Source organism: Cervus canadensis, chromosome X (genome assembly GCF_019320065.1).
Source record: "Cervus canadensis isolate Bull #8, Minnesota chromosome X, ASM1932006v1, whole genome shotgun sequence".
In the NCBI taxonomy this organism is placed as follows: domain Eukaryota; kingdom Metazoa; phylum Chordata; class Mammalia; order Artiodactyla; family Cervidae; genus Cervus; species Cervus canadensis.
Window position 1 is genome coordinate 94,246,009 of NC_057419.1, and position 15,430 is coordinate 94,261,438.

Consider the following 15,430-nt stretch of genomic DNA (forward strand, 5'->3'; position numbering starts at 1 on the left):
GACAACAGAGGATGAACCACTAGAATTTTGAACCACTAGGATGATAGAGGATGAGATGGTTGGATGGCATCACCAACTCGATGGACATGTGTTTGAGCAAGTTCCAGGAGCTGGTGATGGACGGGGAAGCCTGGCGTGCTGCAGTCCAGGGGTTGCAAAGAGTTGGACATGACTGAGCAATTGAACTGAATTGAGGCTCATACTTATTTTTTTTAAGAAATTAAATCTATACTTAAGATGAAATATAAAGAATTAGTTGAATTGTCTTTGCCCAGCCTTGTGGATATTATATTATGGGAGATAACTGATAGATACTTTGTAGAGTTTCCTGACTCCATATTCATCTCTCTCTGTACTAGTCCCCTGAGGACTGAGGCAGACATATAGGGCAGTGTTTCCTGTTTGCACACCTGGCCCCCTGTGCCCCTGCCTATTCTTGATACTGCTCTGGTGCAGTCTCATTTGCATGTAACAAAAATGATATTGTAAAAAATATTTAACCAAACTATATCTAATTCCCCCTGTAAATAATGTTCCCATATGGCCCATTCATCATTAAGATTAAATGATTAGGATTATAACCTCACACAAAGAGAAACAACCTACTGCTTTTACCTGAATCAAGAACCTTAGGATTCTCAAACTGATGATGATTGATTTAGAGCTTTCCTGAATCCCCAAAGCTCTAATTACATATCAAAAAGCAGGCTTGGAAGACTCTTGCCATAGATCTCTGCCACAAGCTATAGGTAGTGAGAACTTGGAACCTAAACGAAGTGTCCATCAGAGAGGAACTCTGTGGAGCAAGAACAGGGAAAAGAGGGGAAAACAGCCAACCACATGTCTCCTGGCTCAAATCAATCCCTAGATTGAAACTCTGTTGGGTGGGGGTGGGCATTAGCAGGACCAGAGGACTTATCAGAAAATATTGGAGCACTAGGATTAGTTTCTTGTTTCCCCAGGCACAAGCTTTGAAAAGTGTGGGGTCTGACCAAGGGACAGAGTGACAGAGTAGAAAAGGCCGAGAGAGGAGGCTGATGGGAACATTTCCCATCACTCTGCTTACCTCCATATGCCTTCCCTAGTTATGAAAGTCACAAAATCCATTTACTACCTAACAGCCTGGATAATGAAAAATACAGGATTCTGGATATATAGTTACACACTGACATTACTCTTTGTGAGTTGCAAATATTTATTCAGAGGGGGATTGTGTGACATAGTTATTTGGAGTGCTTATTTGGGGTAATAACTTGAGCCATCAAACTACCCTTCCTTCCTTCAAAATCATCCTATTTCCAGATACCAATTACAAAGAACAGTAGAATACTCATGGAGAGACTTAATGGAGACCTTACCAGGGTTAAAGAAACATGATTGAGTAAACCAGAAGAACCTGTTTGAACTACTCCACTGCCAGAGGAGAGGGAGGAAGAAAATCTAAAAGTAAATGAAAGAAAAGAAAGGTCTATAGGGAGAGTTCTAAGAAAAGAGCATCTGTGGAATAATAGGGCTTAATGCCTTGTCTTTTTCCCCTTCCCTCCTCTTTACGAGTAATGATGGTGAGATACTTGACTATCACCCCATTTCACTGCTGTTCCAAAGCAGCAGAAACTACAGATATGTCCAGTATGCTGGCACATGGGATAGGGAGAGCAGAGTCGAAATAGTATAGCATTGTAGGAGAGGTAAAGACCATGACCCTTCACAAAACAACAAAAATAGAACCCCCCCACCAAAATGTGAAAGATCATTAAAAAGAAAACATTCTGACAGAAAGGATCTAAATAAATGTGCCTAGATGGGAAAGTTGTGAAGTTGCCAGTTAATCCATCAACTTAGCCCATTTCAATTAAAACCTTAAAAACATTCTGCAATGAATGATATTAGTGTAATTAATTACAACTTCAGAGAAAATTAAGGTATGAGGGCTAGCTCAAACCAAATGTACACACACATGCACACAAACACAAACCACTAGTAGGTTAACAAAGCAGCTTACTTTGAAAGCAAACTGTTGGTATTAGAAGGAAATACAGTCAATGTCTTCTAATAACCTTGGGCTGTCAAAGGCTGTCCTGAGTAAAAGAAAAATATAGAGTTCAACAGAAAAACACTGAAAGGCACAGAAATCATAAATTCCTGAATGACCAAATACATCACACAAAAGGAAAATCAAGGGACGTGTTGAAAGAAACCATGGTGATTTCAACATGTAACAATAGCCTTATTTCAAATGTGGACAATGACTACAGTGTAAATTGTAGAGCAAGTCTATATATAGAAAATAAACTTGCCTTCTCTTGCAAAATAAGGCAGTTTTGGTGAGGGAATAAACCAGTCCCATTTTGCTTGGCGCTAAAGCAGGCAGGCAGGGCAGGGGGTTCCTAAGTTTCCTGTGGACCAGAATGCATCCTGAGATGGTATCAGAGGATACCTGATACCTGCTCACAAGCACCAGCACACCCTCTCTGACAACACACACACCCCACTTGCCACGGACGACCCAGTAACCCAGAGGGTCCCTGAGTCAGTGAGGGGTTCCTGGGAGAAAGGGGTGTGCCCCAAGAGGAATTCCACAGCAGGAAGCCACAGAGGGGCTGCTCAGCTGGGGGCATGAGGTCCCAGAGGCACCAACTGTATCGTGAGAATGGAGTGATAAGTGGTGCTGTGTTGACAGGTTATCTGTTTGGAAAAGGAGTCAGTTTGGATGACAGCTCCCGCCTTGCACAAAAGGAAATTCCAGGTATATCCTTGAGACAAGCCTTGAAGTGGAAAGGTAAGAAAGAATTAGGAAACCACAGAGGAGACTCCTTTTGTAAAGGGGAAATGGGGAAGGCCATCCTAAGCCACACACAAAAGCAAGAAGCAATAAGGGAGAATGAGCCTTCTGGGGAAGAGGAGGGCCTGAGCAAAGTGAAGGGTGTGTGTGTGTGTGTGTGTGTGTGTGTGTGTGAGACAGAGTGAGGTGATGCATGTGGCATGAGGATCAGACAAGGGACTGGCCGATGCCCGGCAGGGCTGTGCTACAGTGCCCATCCCATCTTAGACCAAGTACTGCCCCAGGAGAGAGGCGGGGGCCAGTGCTCCACACCACTGTCAGACTCTTAACCAAAAGTGCTGTGGTGGTCCAGCAGAGAGATTGACTTGGTGAGGGCTGTGCCTGTCCCCAGTGACACTTCAAAGAGAGGGCACTGTGGTTGGAACTGCCCCAAGCGTGGCACGAAGGGCCCCATGGGGATGCAGTCTGGGAGATGCAGGGGGTGTACCAGGCAGGAAGCTGGATGCCTGCAAGCCACCCAACCTGGGCTTATGTCAGGGAGGGGTGGGGTGGGAGGGGGTCATATAACAAAGTTCCCAGGACAGGAAGCAGGCTGGGAGGGTACTGGAAGTTGGTGTAAAAGTTCGTACCTACAGGCACAGATGTAGACAAGATAATGATGAAGAAGGGAAAGCAGGGCTCCTTCTGGAGCGGCCGGAAGACAGTGTGTGGAGGCACTTCCAGACTTACCCAAGACGCAGCTTTGGCTGGGGCAGTCCCATCAAGGCAGGCACCCCCCACAGAGTGTGATAAGCTCAAGCTTTGAGAACCCTGGCTAATGTTTGCCACAGGGAAACCCAGCAAGAAACTCGGTGGATTGTAGCAGACAGGTGGGCCTAAGTTTGTGCTGGGTGGTCCCCTGCTGTCTCATTTTTGAATTAAGCATGGCAGGGGTGGCAGGCTCCTTAGTCTTTCCAGTGCTGAAAGCCTCTGACTGTGTTCCTCAGGCCCTGACTGCAGGCATGCCTCTCGCTCCAGGTCCCTCCACATCTGAAGGCAGAACCTACGGGGACCTGGGCTCCTGCCCTGGCACAGCAGCCGGCCAGGGGCAACTGAGGCCAGCCAGGGCCCAGAGCTTCCCCACACAGGGAGTGTTTCAGGGAGGGCAGTGCCAGCTCGTGGAGAGGGGTCGTGACTTGGGCCAAGACCCCACCATGGAGACACTTCAGGGCTGGCAGGCTGTCCTGTGAGAGAGGTGCTCAGGAGGTGGGCAGAGGCCTCCCAGGCCCTGCCTGAGATCGGAGTGAGTTGTGGCCTGAGAGGGCCTAGTGCCTGCCTCGGAGACGGTGGAGCACTGCCTGTGGCGGGACTCAAGCGGGGACTTGGCAGAGTGCAGAGGAGGAAGGAAGCACGTGGTCATTTGGGACGCCAAGCCGGGAGCAAGCAGAAACGCTGTGGTTAGGTTAGGGCAGAGATCACTGAGGCTGAGCAATAAGGTGTTGCTGAAGATGCCCCTGGCCAGCAGGCTCCACTGGACAAGTGGATGAGGGGCTGCCTGAGGGCAGTCCTGCCTGGGAAAGAGACTGCCCCGCCCACCTGAGGCTGGCTCAGCTGGGCTCCCACAAAGGAAGGATCAGGGAAGCAGCTCTTAGAAAACAGGGCCCCAGAGCCAGCCAGCGGAGCCCCAGCCTGGTGAGCCTTGCTGGGGCTGTGGTGTCACAGCAACTGCAGTCACATGCTGGCCAGCAAGGCGCCAGGGCCCGGGACGGGGCAGAGTTCTGGCGGGCCCCCATGATCACTAGGCAGCCCAAACTGTGGGGGGGGGGGATGAGTACACGCAGGAGAGCGGCACCCCACCGGCACCCCCCTGCCCCAGTCTCCAGGAGAAGGGAGGGAAACACTGAAATAAAACTGCTCTGAACGGTCAAGGGCATTCAGAAGGCAGTACACTGGGACATCACTGATGACCAGGGCACAGTGTCCCGGAGCCACACCCCAGGGGGACCAGGAGAAGGCACTGGGCTCACAGGAAGCACCGCTCAAAGGAAGCTTCTTGTCCCCTACGTGAGCCTGGCCTGTGAGGAGGAGGACCACTTCATGACACATCAAAACACCCAGGGAACCTGCTGACCCGGGGCTGAGGCTTGCCGGGAGGGGTCTGGAAATGTGGGCAGGGGCGGTGGAATGAGTTGCACAGATTCATGCAGCTTTCAGTGTGCAGAGCCACATTCTTCCTTTCCTCCCAGGGGTGCCGGGAGCTTGCATGGACGGCAGGAACGTGTGTCCTTCTGGGTGGACCAGCCATGGCCATGCCACGCCCCTCAGCATCCGCCCTCCCACCCCCTCGGGGATCCGTGGACGTCTCCATTGTCTCCTTCCTGGATCCCACAGAAGTTACCCGGAGAGGGCAGAAAAGAGGTTCCCCAGAGGAAGCAAGGGCCAAGCCTTCTCGCTCGGCCAGGAATTTGGGCTTGGTCTCCCAAGGAAGGGAGGAGGCCTGCAAGTAGGTTGCACAGCTGCTTCTCAGGAGAGAGAACAACGCCAAGCAGGCCCTCAGCAAGTAGCAACTGTCACTGCTATAATTGTGCATTAAATGTCAGGGATGGGTGGCCCAGTGGGACGACAGGGACACACAGACCAACCCAAGGGCACTGACCTTCCTCTCTAGGCCAGCAGGTGAGGAAAGACACCTTCATCGAGGGAAGGACTTCTCTGCATCAGGCACTGTGCTGCCTGCTTCAAGGTGTTGCCTCTTCTAGTCCTCCCAAGAGTCCTTCTTAATCCCACCCCTCATCCCCTTCCCTGCCCCAGCCCCTTCTGGAGGCTCCTCCTGAACCCTGCAGCCCATCTCTTCCCCAGCCTCCTGTGGGCACTGCTAAGTGGGCATCTGTCAGGAGCAAATGCCCCCAGTCAGTCAGCATGGATCATGTATTTTGGTCTTTCCCCTCACGCAGACTAGAGATTCAGAAACAAGTACCGTGTCTCATTTTTGCCAGTTAAAGCACACAGCTTTATTGATGATACATAAAAATGCAGACTTGGTGGACGAGGTTAAGTCAGTACAGCACATAGAAGAGGAGTGTACTTTTTTGCTCAATAAGTATCGTTCATAGGCTCGCGAAGAAAAGAGAGTAAATGGAAAGAATCCCATCTAAGCAGCAACTGATACGTTTTTGGCACAAGCCCCCATACGGGTCTGGTCTCCCCAACATGGTCCAGCTTAGACACAGAGACCACCACAGGCCAGGCATCCCCACCGAGGCTAGAACATGTTGTTCTTTAACCACAGCTGGCAGCTGAAAGGACCTCTTTACCACAGGAAGAAGGCTGCAAGGGAGCAATTTACAATGCACATTGCCTGCAGACTGAAAAACCAAGAGGTTACTCAAAGCTCTGCGGGGACCCCTGCTTGACCAGTACGAGTGTGGTCCTGGATTTAGCAAGTGCAACTTTCACCCAGAGGTGTGCTGATCCAGCTAAGGCTGGGTCTTCAATAGCACCCACTGCAGAGTCTTTGAGAACACAAGTGCGTGTTCACCCATTGACTGGGCTTTGTTTTGGAGTGGATCAGTCCCACCCTGTCCGAGGGGCCACTTAAGAGGCCAGGGTTTCTGAGAGAAGCTGTCTGTCTGTGTTCCTGGTAAAGAGGGGCGGGAAGGGGCATAGCGCTTGGGCTCTCAGCAACTCCCCCGACGAGGCTGGCTTTTCAGACAAACCCGTCAGGGGTTTCACAACCTGCCCCTCAGCACATTCACTTCCCTCTGGTATCAAAGGAAACATCAAGCCTGAAACGGACTTGGCAAGCATGTTATTAATAACTGTCATGCTTATTAACAAATTTAATCCAGCCTGCTGCAGAAATGAGCTGCAGCAAAGTGACACAGTCTCCCGACACACTTGGCTGATGCACGTCTTCACCTGGCCCTGATTTTCAACACTGGCATTCAAGTCATCCGGGGCACACAAAGCCTTTCCCTCCTCAACAGCAGGGTCGGGAGTCGGGATTGTGTTTCCAGCAATGGAGAGGCTGGCCAAATGACTGTTGATATCACGGCTAAATGAAAAACTGGCATCCTTGGGCTCAGCTAACAACACTTTTCCCTGAATGAAAGGGCCCTTGGAGAGGCCAAGAGCACAACTGAAAGTTTTAATATCTTAAGCATCACTTTAAAAAAAGTCTTCCTTTTCATTAGGGAAAATGATTTTTCTTCATTCAGGCCCTTTTCTCTTTGACAGGCTCTAGGTTCTTACTGCCCATGTCACATGTCATCCTCATCCCCAGGATTTGGCATTTCCTGGGTGTTTGAATCCAGACCCCTTATCTACCCTTATTCATATGCTGTTCCCTACAATTCTGCTTGTTTCCCACTGTGCTTACATCGTCTTCTGATTAGTGGGTGAACTGTAGTAATTTCTAGTTCCATCCTCAAGAACTGCTTTTGCTAAATCACAAACTGAAGCACACTTTATATCTAAGACAAGTCACAGGAGGGTCTCACTCTTTTAAAAAGCCATCTTATTGTAGTGTTCTGTAGGAGACTGTTGGATGTTCTTTCCCTGGACACAAACTTCACTAACTGCCATTCGACAGGTTACTAGGGAAAATGCAAATACATAGAGCTTTCTTGAGTCTCTATAGATATACATGTCAACGCTCAGCTCAGTTGATTTTCTGGCATCAAATTCCTGTTAATTTTCAAATGTCTCTCCTCCGGCATTTATCTCCCTTTAGCTGGTTCCCACTGTTTCTTCAGGGGTACAGCATTTAACTTTTCTAGCACCCAAGTAAGAGGAGAAGAAAACAAAGACTGGGAGAGGTTGCTGAGTTGCCTCTTGACCCTGCATTCTGACTCCAACCTCCCTCCTCCTCCCTTTCCTTATCTGGAAGAGATCACAATGTCTGGAGCTATTTCCTTCTTCCTTTGCCTAGATTTATGTCTTCATGTAAACACACAGAGAGAATGGAGATTGGTAGATATACAGACATATGACTGCTCTCTCTCCAGAATGAGAAATCTGGCTTTCAAATTTCCTCCATTTGACATTCTCAGGCACACCCTCTAGCCTCCAGACCCTTTCATCACCCCATGGCTTCCCCAAAATGCCCACATTTTCCACTCCCTTGTGCCCCAGTCACTCTCTTGACCTCGTTTTCTTCTTTCAAATGGCCACTTTTCTGTTCTACCCGTCATTTCTGCTCCATACACTCTGCTTCCCCAGAGCCAAAAAGGATTGGGGTTAAGCAATTCTTTTCTGAAACTGGATAGTGAGAGAAGGTTCTGGTTTCAGGCTTGCCTCTACCGCCATCTCCTGACTGGTTCAGGCCTCACATTTCCTTGAAGTACTGATCACTAGAGTTCAGTTCAGTGGCTCAGTCTTGTCTGACTCCTTGCGACCCCATGGACTGCAGCACGCCAGGCCTCCCTGTCCATCACCAGCCCCTGGAGTTTACTCAAACTCATGTCCATTGAGTCGGTGATGCCATCCAACCATCTCATCCTCTGCCGTCCCCTTCTCCTCCTGCTTTCAATCTTTCCCAGCATCAGGGTCTTTTGCAATGAGATCATTCTTCGCATCAGGTGGCCAAAGTATTGGAGTTTCAGCTTCAATATCAGACCTTCCAATGAACACTCAGGACTGATCTCCTTTGGGATGGACTTGTTGGATCTCCTTGCAGTCCAAGGGACTCTCAAAAGTCTTCTCCAACACCACAGTTCAAAAGCATCAATTCTTCGGCACTCAGCTTTCTTTATACTCTAGCTCTCACAACCATACATGATAACTGGAAAAACCATAGCCTTGACTAGACAGACATTTGTTGGCAAAGTAATGTCTCTACTTTTTAATATGCTGTCTAGGTTGGTCATAACTTTTCTTCCAAGGAATAAGTGTCTTTTAATTTCATGGCTGCAGTCACCATCTGCAGTGATTTTGGAGCCCCCAAAAATAAAGACTCTCACTGTTTCTACTGTTTCCCCATCTATTTCCTATGAAGCGATGGGACCAGAAGCCATGATCTTAGTTTTCTGAATGTTGAACTTTAAGCCAACTTTTTCACTCTCCTCTTTCACTTTCATCAAGAGGCTCATTAGTTCTTCTTCACTTTCTGCCATAAGGGTGGTGTCATCTGCATATCTGAGGTTATTGACATTTCTCCTGGCAATCTTGATTCCAGCTTGTGCTTCATCCAGCCCAGCATTCTCTTGATGTACTCTGCATGGAAGTTAAATAAGCACGGTGACAATATACGGCCTTGACGTGGTCCTTTCCTGATTTGGAGCCAGTCTGTTGTTCCATGTCCAGTTCTAACTGTTGCTTCCTGACCTGAATACAGATTTCTCAAGAGGCAGGTCAGATGGTCTGGTATTCCCATCTCTTTCAGAATTTTCCACAGTTTGTGGTGATCCGCACAGTCAAAGGCTTTGGCATAATCAATAAAGCAGAAATAGATGTTTTTCTGGAACTCTCTTGCTTTTTTGATGATCCAGCAGATGTTGGCAATTTGATCTCTGGTTCCTCTGCCTTTTCTAAAACCAGCTTGAACATCTGGAAGTTCACGGTTCACATATTGTTGAAGCCTGGCTTGGAGAATTTTGAGCATTACTTTACTAGTGTGTGAGATGAGTGCAATTGTGTGGTAGTTTGAGCATCCTTTGGCATTGCCTTTCTTTGGGATTGGAATGGAAACTGACCTTTTCCAGTCCTGTGGCCACTGCTGAGTTTTCCAAATTTGTTGGCATATTGAGTGCAGCACTTTCACAGCATCATCTTTTAGGATTTGAAATAGCTCAACTGGAATTCCATCACCTCCACTAGCTTTGTTTGTAGTGATGCTTCCTAAGGCCCACTTGACTTCGCATTCCAGGATGTCTGGCTCTAGGCGAGTGATCACACCATCGTGATCATCTGGGTCATGAAGATCTTTTTTGCATAGTTCTTCTGTGTATTCTTGCCACCTCTTCTTAATATCTTCTGCTTCTTTTAGGACCATATCATTTCTGTCCTTTACTGAGCCCATCTTTGCATGAAATGTTCCCTTGGTAGCTCTAATTTTCTTGAAGAGATCTCTAGTCTTTCCTATTCTATTGTTTTCCTCTATTTCTTTGCACTGATCACTGAGGAAGGCTTTCTTATCTCTCCTTGCTATTCTTTGGAACTCTGCATTCAAATGGGTATATCTTTCCTTTTCTCCTTTGATTTTTTTTCCTCTCTCCTTTGATTTTTGTTTCTCTTCTCTTCTCAGATATTTGTAAGGTCTCCTCAGAGAGCCATTGCTTTTTTGCATTTCTTATTCTTGGGGATGGTCTTGATCCCTGTCTCCTGTATAATGTCATGAACCTCTGTCCATAGTTCATCAGGCACTCTGTCTATCAGATCTAGTCCCTTAAATCTATTTCCCACTTCCACTGTATAATAAGGGATTTGATTTAGGTCATACCTGAATGGTTTAGTGGTTTTCCCTACTTTCTTCAATTTAAGTCTGAATTTGTCAATAAGGAGTTCATGATCTGTGCCACAGTCAGCTCCTGGTCTTGTTTTTGCTGACTGTATAGAGCTTCTCCATCTTTGGCTGCAAAGAATACAATCAATCTGATTTTGGTGTTGACCATCTGGTGATGTCCATGTGTAGAGTCTTCTCTTGTGTTGTTGGATGAGGGTGTTTGCTATGATCAATGCATTCTCTTGGCAAATTATAGAAGGACAAATTTCAACAAGATGGAAATGCGTTATCTTTTGGTCTCTACGATTGGCAAAGAAAAAATAAGTGACAGGTCTGGTGTGCTGGGGGGAAAGGAGAGAGGCTGGCACACTCTTGCATCACTGCTGGTGGGAGGAAAGCTTGGGGAACACAGCTCAGTGGTGAATTTCTTAAGTGACAAAATTGTGGAGAGGTGGTTTTGTGGTTTGGCCATCAGCTTCCTGTTGATCTTAGGGAGATCTGTATGTAGCCAAGTGAAGAAGAAAGAAACTTCTCTGATTGTGTGCAGGTTAGTGTGAGAGTGAGCATTGCCTGGGCAGTCTTGGGGTCACAGTGGAGTAGACCATGAAAAGGCAGAGACCTGAAGGGCCTGGCGTGTTGCAGTCCATGGGGTCGCAAAGAGTCAGACGTGAGTTGGAGCAACTGAAAAACATTTAATAGAGACTGCTAATGCTGCTGCTAAGTCGCTTCAGTCGAGTCTGACTCTGTGCGACCCAATAGACAGCAGCCCACCAGGCTCCCCCATCCCTGTGATTCTCCAGGCAAAAATACTGGAGTGGGTTGCCATTTCCTTCTCCAATGCATGAAAGTGAAAAGTGAAAGTGAAGTCATTCAGTCGTGTCCGACTCTTAGCGACCCTCTGCAACCCAACTCTTAGTGACCCCCTGCCTACCAGGCTCCTCCGTCCATGGGATTTTCCAGGCAAGAGTACTGGAGTGGGTTGCCATTGCCTTCCCTGTTAATAGAGACTGAAGTGAGTAAATAGCTGAGAAAAGAAGAGAAGCAAAAATCAAAGGAGAAAAGGAAAGATATACCCATTTGAATGCAGAGTTCCAAAGAATAGCAAGGAGAGATAAGAAAGCCTTCCTCAGTGATCAGTGCAAAGAAATAGAGGAAAACAATAGAATAGGAAAGACTAGAGATCTCTTCAAGAAAATTAGAGCTACCAAGGGAACATTTCATGCAAAGATGGGCTCAGTAAAGGACAGAAATGATATGGTCCTAAAAGAAGCAGAAGATATTAAGAAGAGGTGGCAAGAATACACAGAAGAACTATGCAAAAAAGATCTTCATGACCCAGATGATCACGATGGTGTGATCACTCGCCTAGAGCCAGACATCCTGGAATGCGAAGTCAAGTGGGCCTTAGGAAGCATCACTACAAACAAAGCTAGTGGAGGTGATGGAATTCCAGTTGAGCTATTTCAAATCCTAAAAGATGATGCTGTGAAAGTGCTGCACTCAATATGCCAACAAATTTGGAAAACTCAGCAGTGGCCACAGGACTGGAAAAGGTCAGTTCATTCCAATCCCAAAAGAAAGGCAATGCCAAAGGATGCTCAAACTACCACACAATTGCACTCATTCACACACTAGTAAGTAATGCTCAAAATTCTCCAAGCCAGGCTTCACAATAGTGACCGTGAACTTCCCAGATGTTTCAAGCTGGTTTTTAGAAAAGGCAGAGAACCAGAGATCAAATTGCCAACATCTGCTGGATCATCAAAAAAGCAAGAGAGTTCCAGAAAAACATCTATTTCTGCTTTATTGATTATGCCAAAGCCTTTGACTGTGCGGATCACCACAAACTGTGGAAAATTCTGAAAGAGATGGGAATACCAGACCATCTGACCTGCCTCTTGAGAAATCTGTATTCAGGTCAGGAAGCAACAGTTAGAACTGGACATGGAACAACAGACTGGCTCCAAATCAGGAAAGGACCACGTCAAGGCCGTATATTGTCACCGTGCTTATTTAACTTCCATGCAGAGTACATCAAGAGAATGCTGGGCTGGATGAAGCACAAGCTGGAATCAAGATTGCCAGGAGAAATGTCAATAACCTCAGATATGCAGATGACACCACCCTTATGGCAGAAAGTGAAGAAGAACTAATGAGCCTCTTGATGAAAGTGAAAGAGGAGAGTGAAAAAGTTGGCTTAAAGTTCAACATTCAGAAAACTAAGATCATGGCTTCTGGTCCCATCGCTTCATAGGAAATAGATGGGGAAACAGTAGAAACAGTGAGAGTCTTTATTTTTGGGGGCTCCAAAATCACTGCAGATGGTGACTGCAGCCATGAAATTAAAAGACACTTATTCCTTGGAAGAAAAGTTATGACCAACCTAGACAGCATATTAAAAAGTAGAGACATTACTTTGCCAACAAATGTCTGTCTAGTCAAGGCTATGGTTTTTCCAGTTATCATGTATGGTTGTGAGAGCTAGAGTATAAAGAAAGCTGAGTGCCGAAGAATTGATGCTTTTGAACTGTGGTGTTGGAGAAGACTTTTGAGAGTCCCTTGGACTGCAAGGAGATCCAACAAGTCCATCCCAAAGGAGATCAGTCCTGAGTGTTCATTGGAAGGTCTGATATTGAAGCTGAAACTCCAATACTTTGGCCACCTGATGCGAAGAATGATCTCATTGCAAAAGACCCTGATGCTGGGAAAGATTGAAAGCAGGAGGAGAAGGGGACGGCAGAGGATGAGATGGTTGGATGGCATCACCGACTCAATGGACATGAGTTTGAGTAAACTCCAGGGGCTGGTGATGGACAGGGAGGCCTGGCGTGCTGCAGTCCATGGGGTCGCAGAGTCAGACATGACTGAGTGACTGAACTGAACTGATAATTTCCAAGAAAGCAACCTGTCTTCTCCTGCAGCAACTATTTCAGTTTATACTTCTTTATCTTCTCTCGGAATATAAGGCAACAGCCCATCCCTTCAGTTCCCTCCACTCAGTCACTAATATCTGCCATCTTTCTTGGACCCACAAAAATGCAAATTTCTTGAAATAAGGCATAGAGAGAGAGATAATTTAGATAATTTTTATAGCCTCTTCTTATTTTCTTGGAAATACTGTCTTTTAAAAAAGATATACATGTTTTGATATGCATAAGGAGTTTTCTAAAGTGATTTTTGCCAAAATGTCACCACTGGTTATTTCAGATATATATTTAAGGCATAATACATTCTAGGTATTATGCCAACTGCTAAGGTCAGTGGGACGTCTAGATGAACAGATTTGTCTCTTGGTAATGATCACCTAGTTTCTCAGACAGGCCCGTACAAGGCAGCATTTACTTTGCTGAGTTTACACACTCCAGATCTTAATTTTGTCCTCAGGCTAAAGTTATGCACAACTTATGACCTTATGCACAATACAAATGTATACATATGTTGACCAAAAGACAAGGATAAGAATGTTCATAATAGCGCTGTTCGTATTAGCCCCAAACTGAAAACACCCCAAATATCCATTAACAGTAAGAAAGATAAATGAAATACAGTAAATACATGTGTGCTGCATGGTAAGTCGCTTTAGTCATGTTCAACTCTTTGCAATCCCACTATAACCAGGACTATAACCTGAGGCGTTCCTCTGTCCATGGGATTATCCAGGCAAGAATACTGGAGTGGGTTGCCATTTCTTCCTCCAGGACATCTTCCTGACCCAGGGATTGGATCCCCATTTCCTGTGTCTCCTGCATTGTTAGGAGGATTCTTTACCACTAATGCCACCTGTAAGTGGTGTTTATAGTCATAAATGGCAATGAATATTATATATGCAACAGTATGGATTAATCTCACAATGTTAGCAAAAATTAAAGAGATACAAAAGAGTACATATTGTGTGACTTCGTTTACAGAAGGTTTAAAACACACACACATGAATTCAGCAACATGTCAAAAAGCTCATACACCATGATCAAGTTGGGTTTATTCCAGGGATGCAAGGATTCTTCAATATACAGAAATCAATCAATGTGATACACCATATTAACAAATTGAAAGATAAAAACCATATGATCATCTCAATAGATGCAGAAACAAAACCTTTGACAAAATTCAGCGCCTGTTTATGATTAAAACTCTTCAAAAAATGGGCATAGAAGGAACGTACCTCAACATAGTAAAGGCCATATATGATAAACCCACAGCAAACATTATTCTCAATGGTGAAAAACTGAAAGCATTCCCCCAAGATCAGGAACAAGACAAGGGTGTCCACTTTCGCCACTATTATTCAACATAGTTCTAAAAGTCCTCGATACAGCAATCAGAGAAGAAAAAGAAATAAAAGGAATCCAGATCAGAAAAGAAGAAGTAAAGCTCTCATTGTTTGTAGATGACATGCTACTGTATGTAGAACATCCTAAAGATAGTATCAGAAAATTACTAGAGCTAATCAGTGAATTTAGCAAAGTTGCAGGATACAAAATCAATACAGAGAAATCACTTGCAATGAAAAATCAGAAAGAGAAGGAATCAATCCCATTCACCATTGCAACAAAAAGAATTAAATATCGAGGAATAAACTTACCTGAGGAGACAAAAGAAATGTACACAGAAAATCATAAGACTCTGATGAAAGAAATCAAAGATGACATAAACAGATGAAGAGCTATTCCATGTTCCTGAGTAGGAAGAATCGATATTTGTGAAAATGGCTATACTACTAAATGCAATCTACATATTCAATGTGAATCCTATCAAATTACCAATGGCATTTTTCACAGAACTAGAAGAAAAAAATTCACAATTCATATGGAAACACAAAAGAACCCAAATAGTCAAAGCAGTCTTGAGAAAGAAGAATGGAGCTGGAGGAATCAACCTTCCTGACTTCAGGTTATACTACAAAGCTACAGTCATCAAGACAGTATGATACTGGCACAAAAACAGTAATATAGACCAATGGAACAAGATAGAAAGCCCAGAAATAAACACACGCACCTATGGGTACATTATTTTTGACAAAGGAGGCAAGAATATACAATGGGGCAAAGACAGCCTCTTCAATAAATGGTGCTGGTCAAATTGGACAGCTACATGTAAAAGAATGAAATTAGAACACTTCCTAACATCATACACAAAGATAAACTCAAAATGGACTAAAGACCTAAATGTAAGACCAGAAACTATATAACTCTTAGAGGAAAACATAGGCAGAACACTCGATGACACAA

At 45.4% G+C, this 15,430-nt stretch overlaps 1 protein-coding gene across 1 annotated transcript; it reads right to left on the reverse strand.

Moving 5' to 3' along the window:
- Positions 1–5,747: 5,747 nt before the first annotated feature.
- On the reverse strand, positions 5,748–7,953 carry LOC122435653 (protein ARMCX6-like). The gene is made up of 2 exons (XM_043459802.1): positions 7,947–7,953; positions 5,748–6,915 (listed from the first exon to the last, which is right to left on the reverse strand). Exons 1-2 carry the CDS (start codon positions 7,951–7,953, stop codon positions 6,356–6,358), a joined length of 567 nt encoding a protein of 188 aa, XP_043315737.1. The 3' UTR covers positions 5,748–6,355.
- Positions 7,954–15,430: the final 7,477 nt, after the last annotated feature.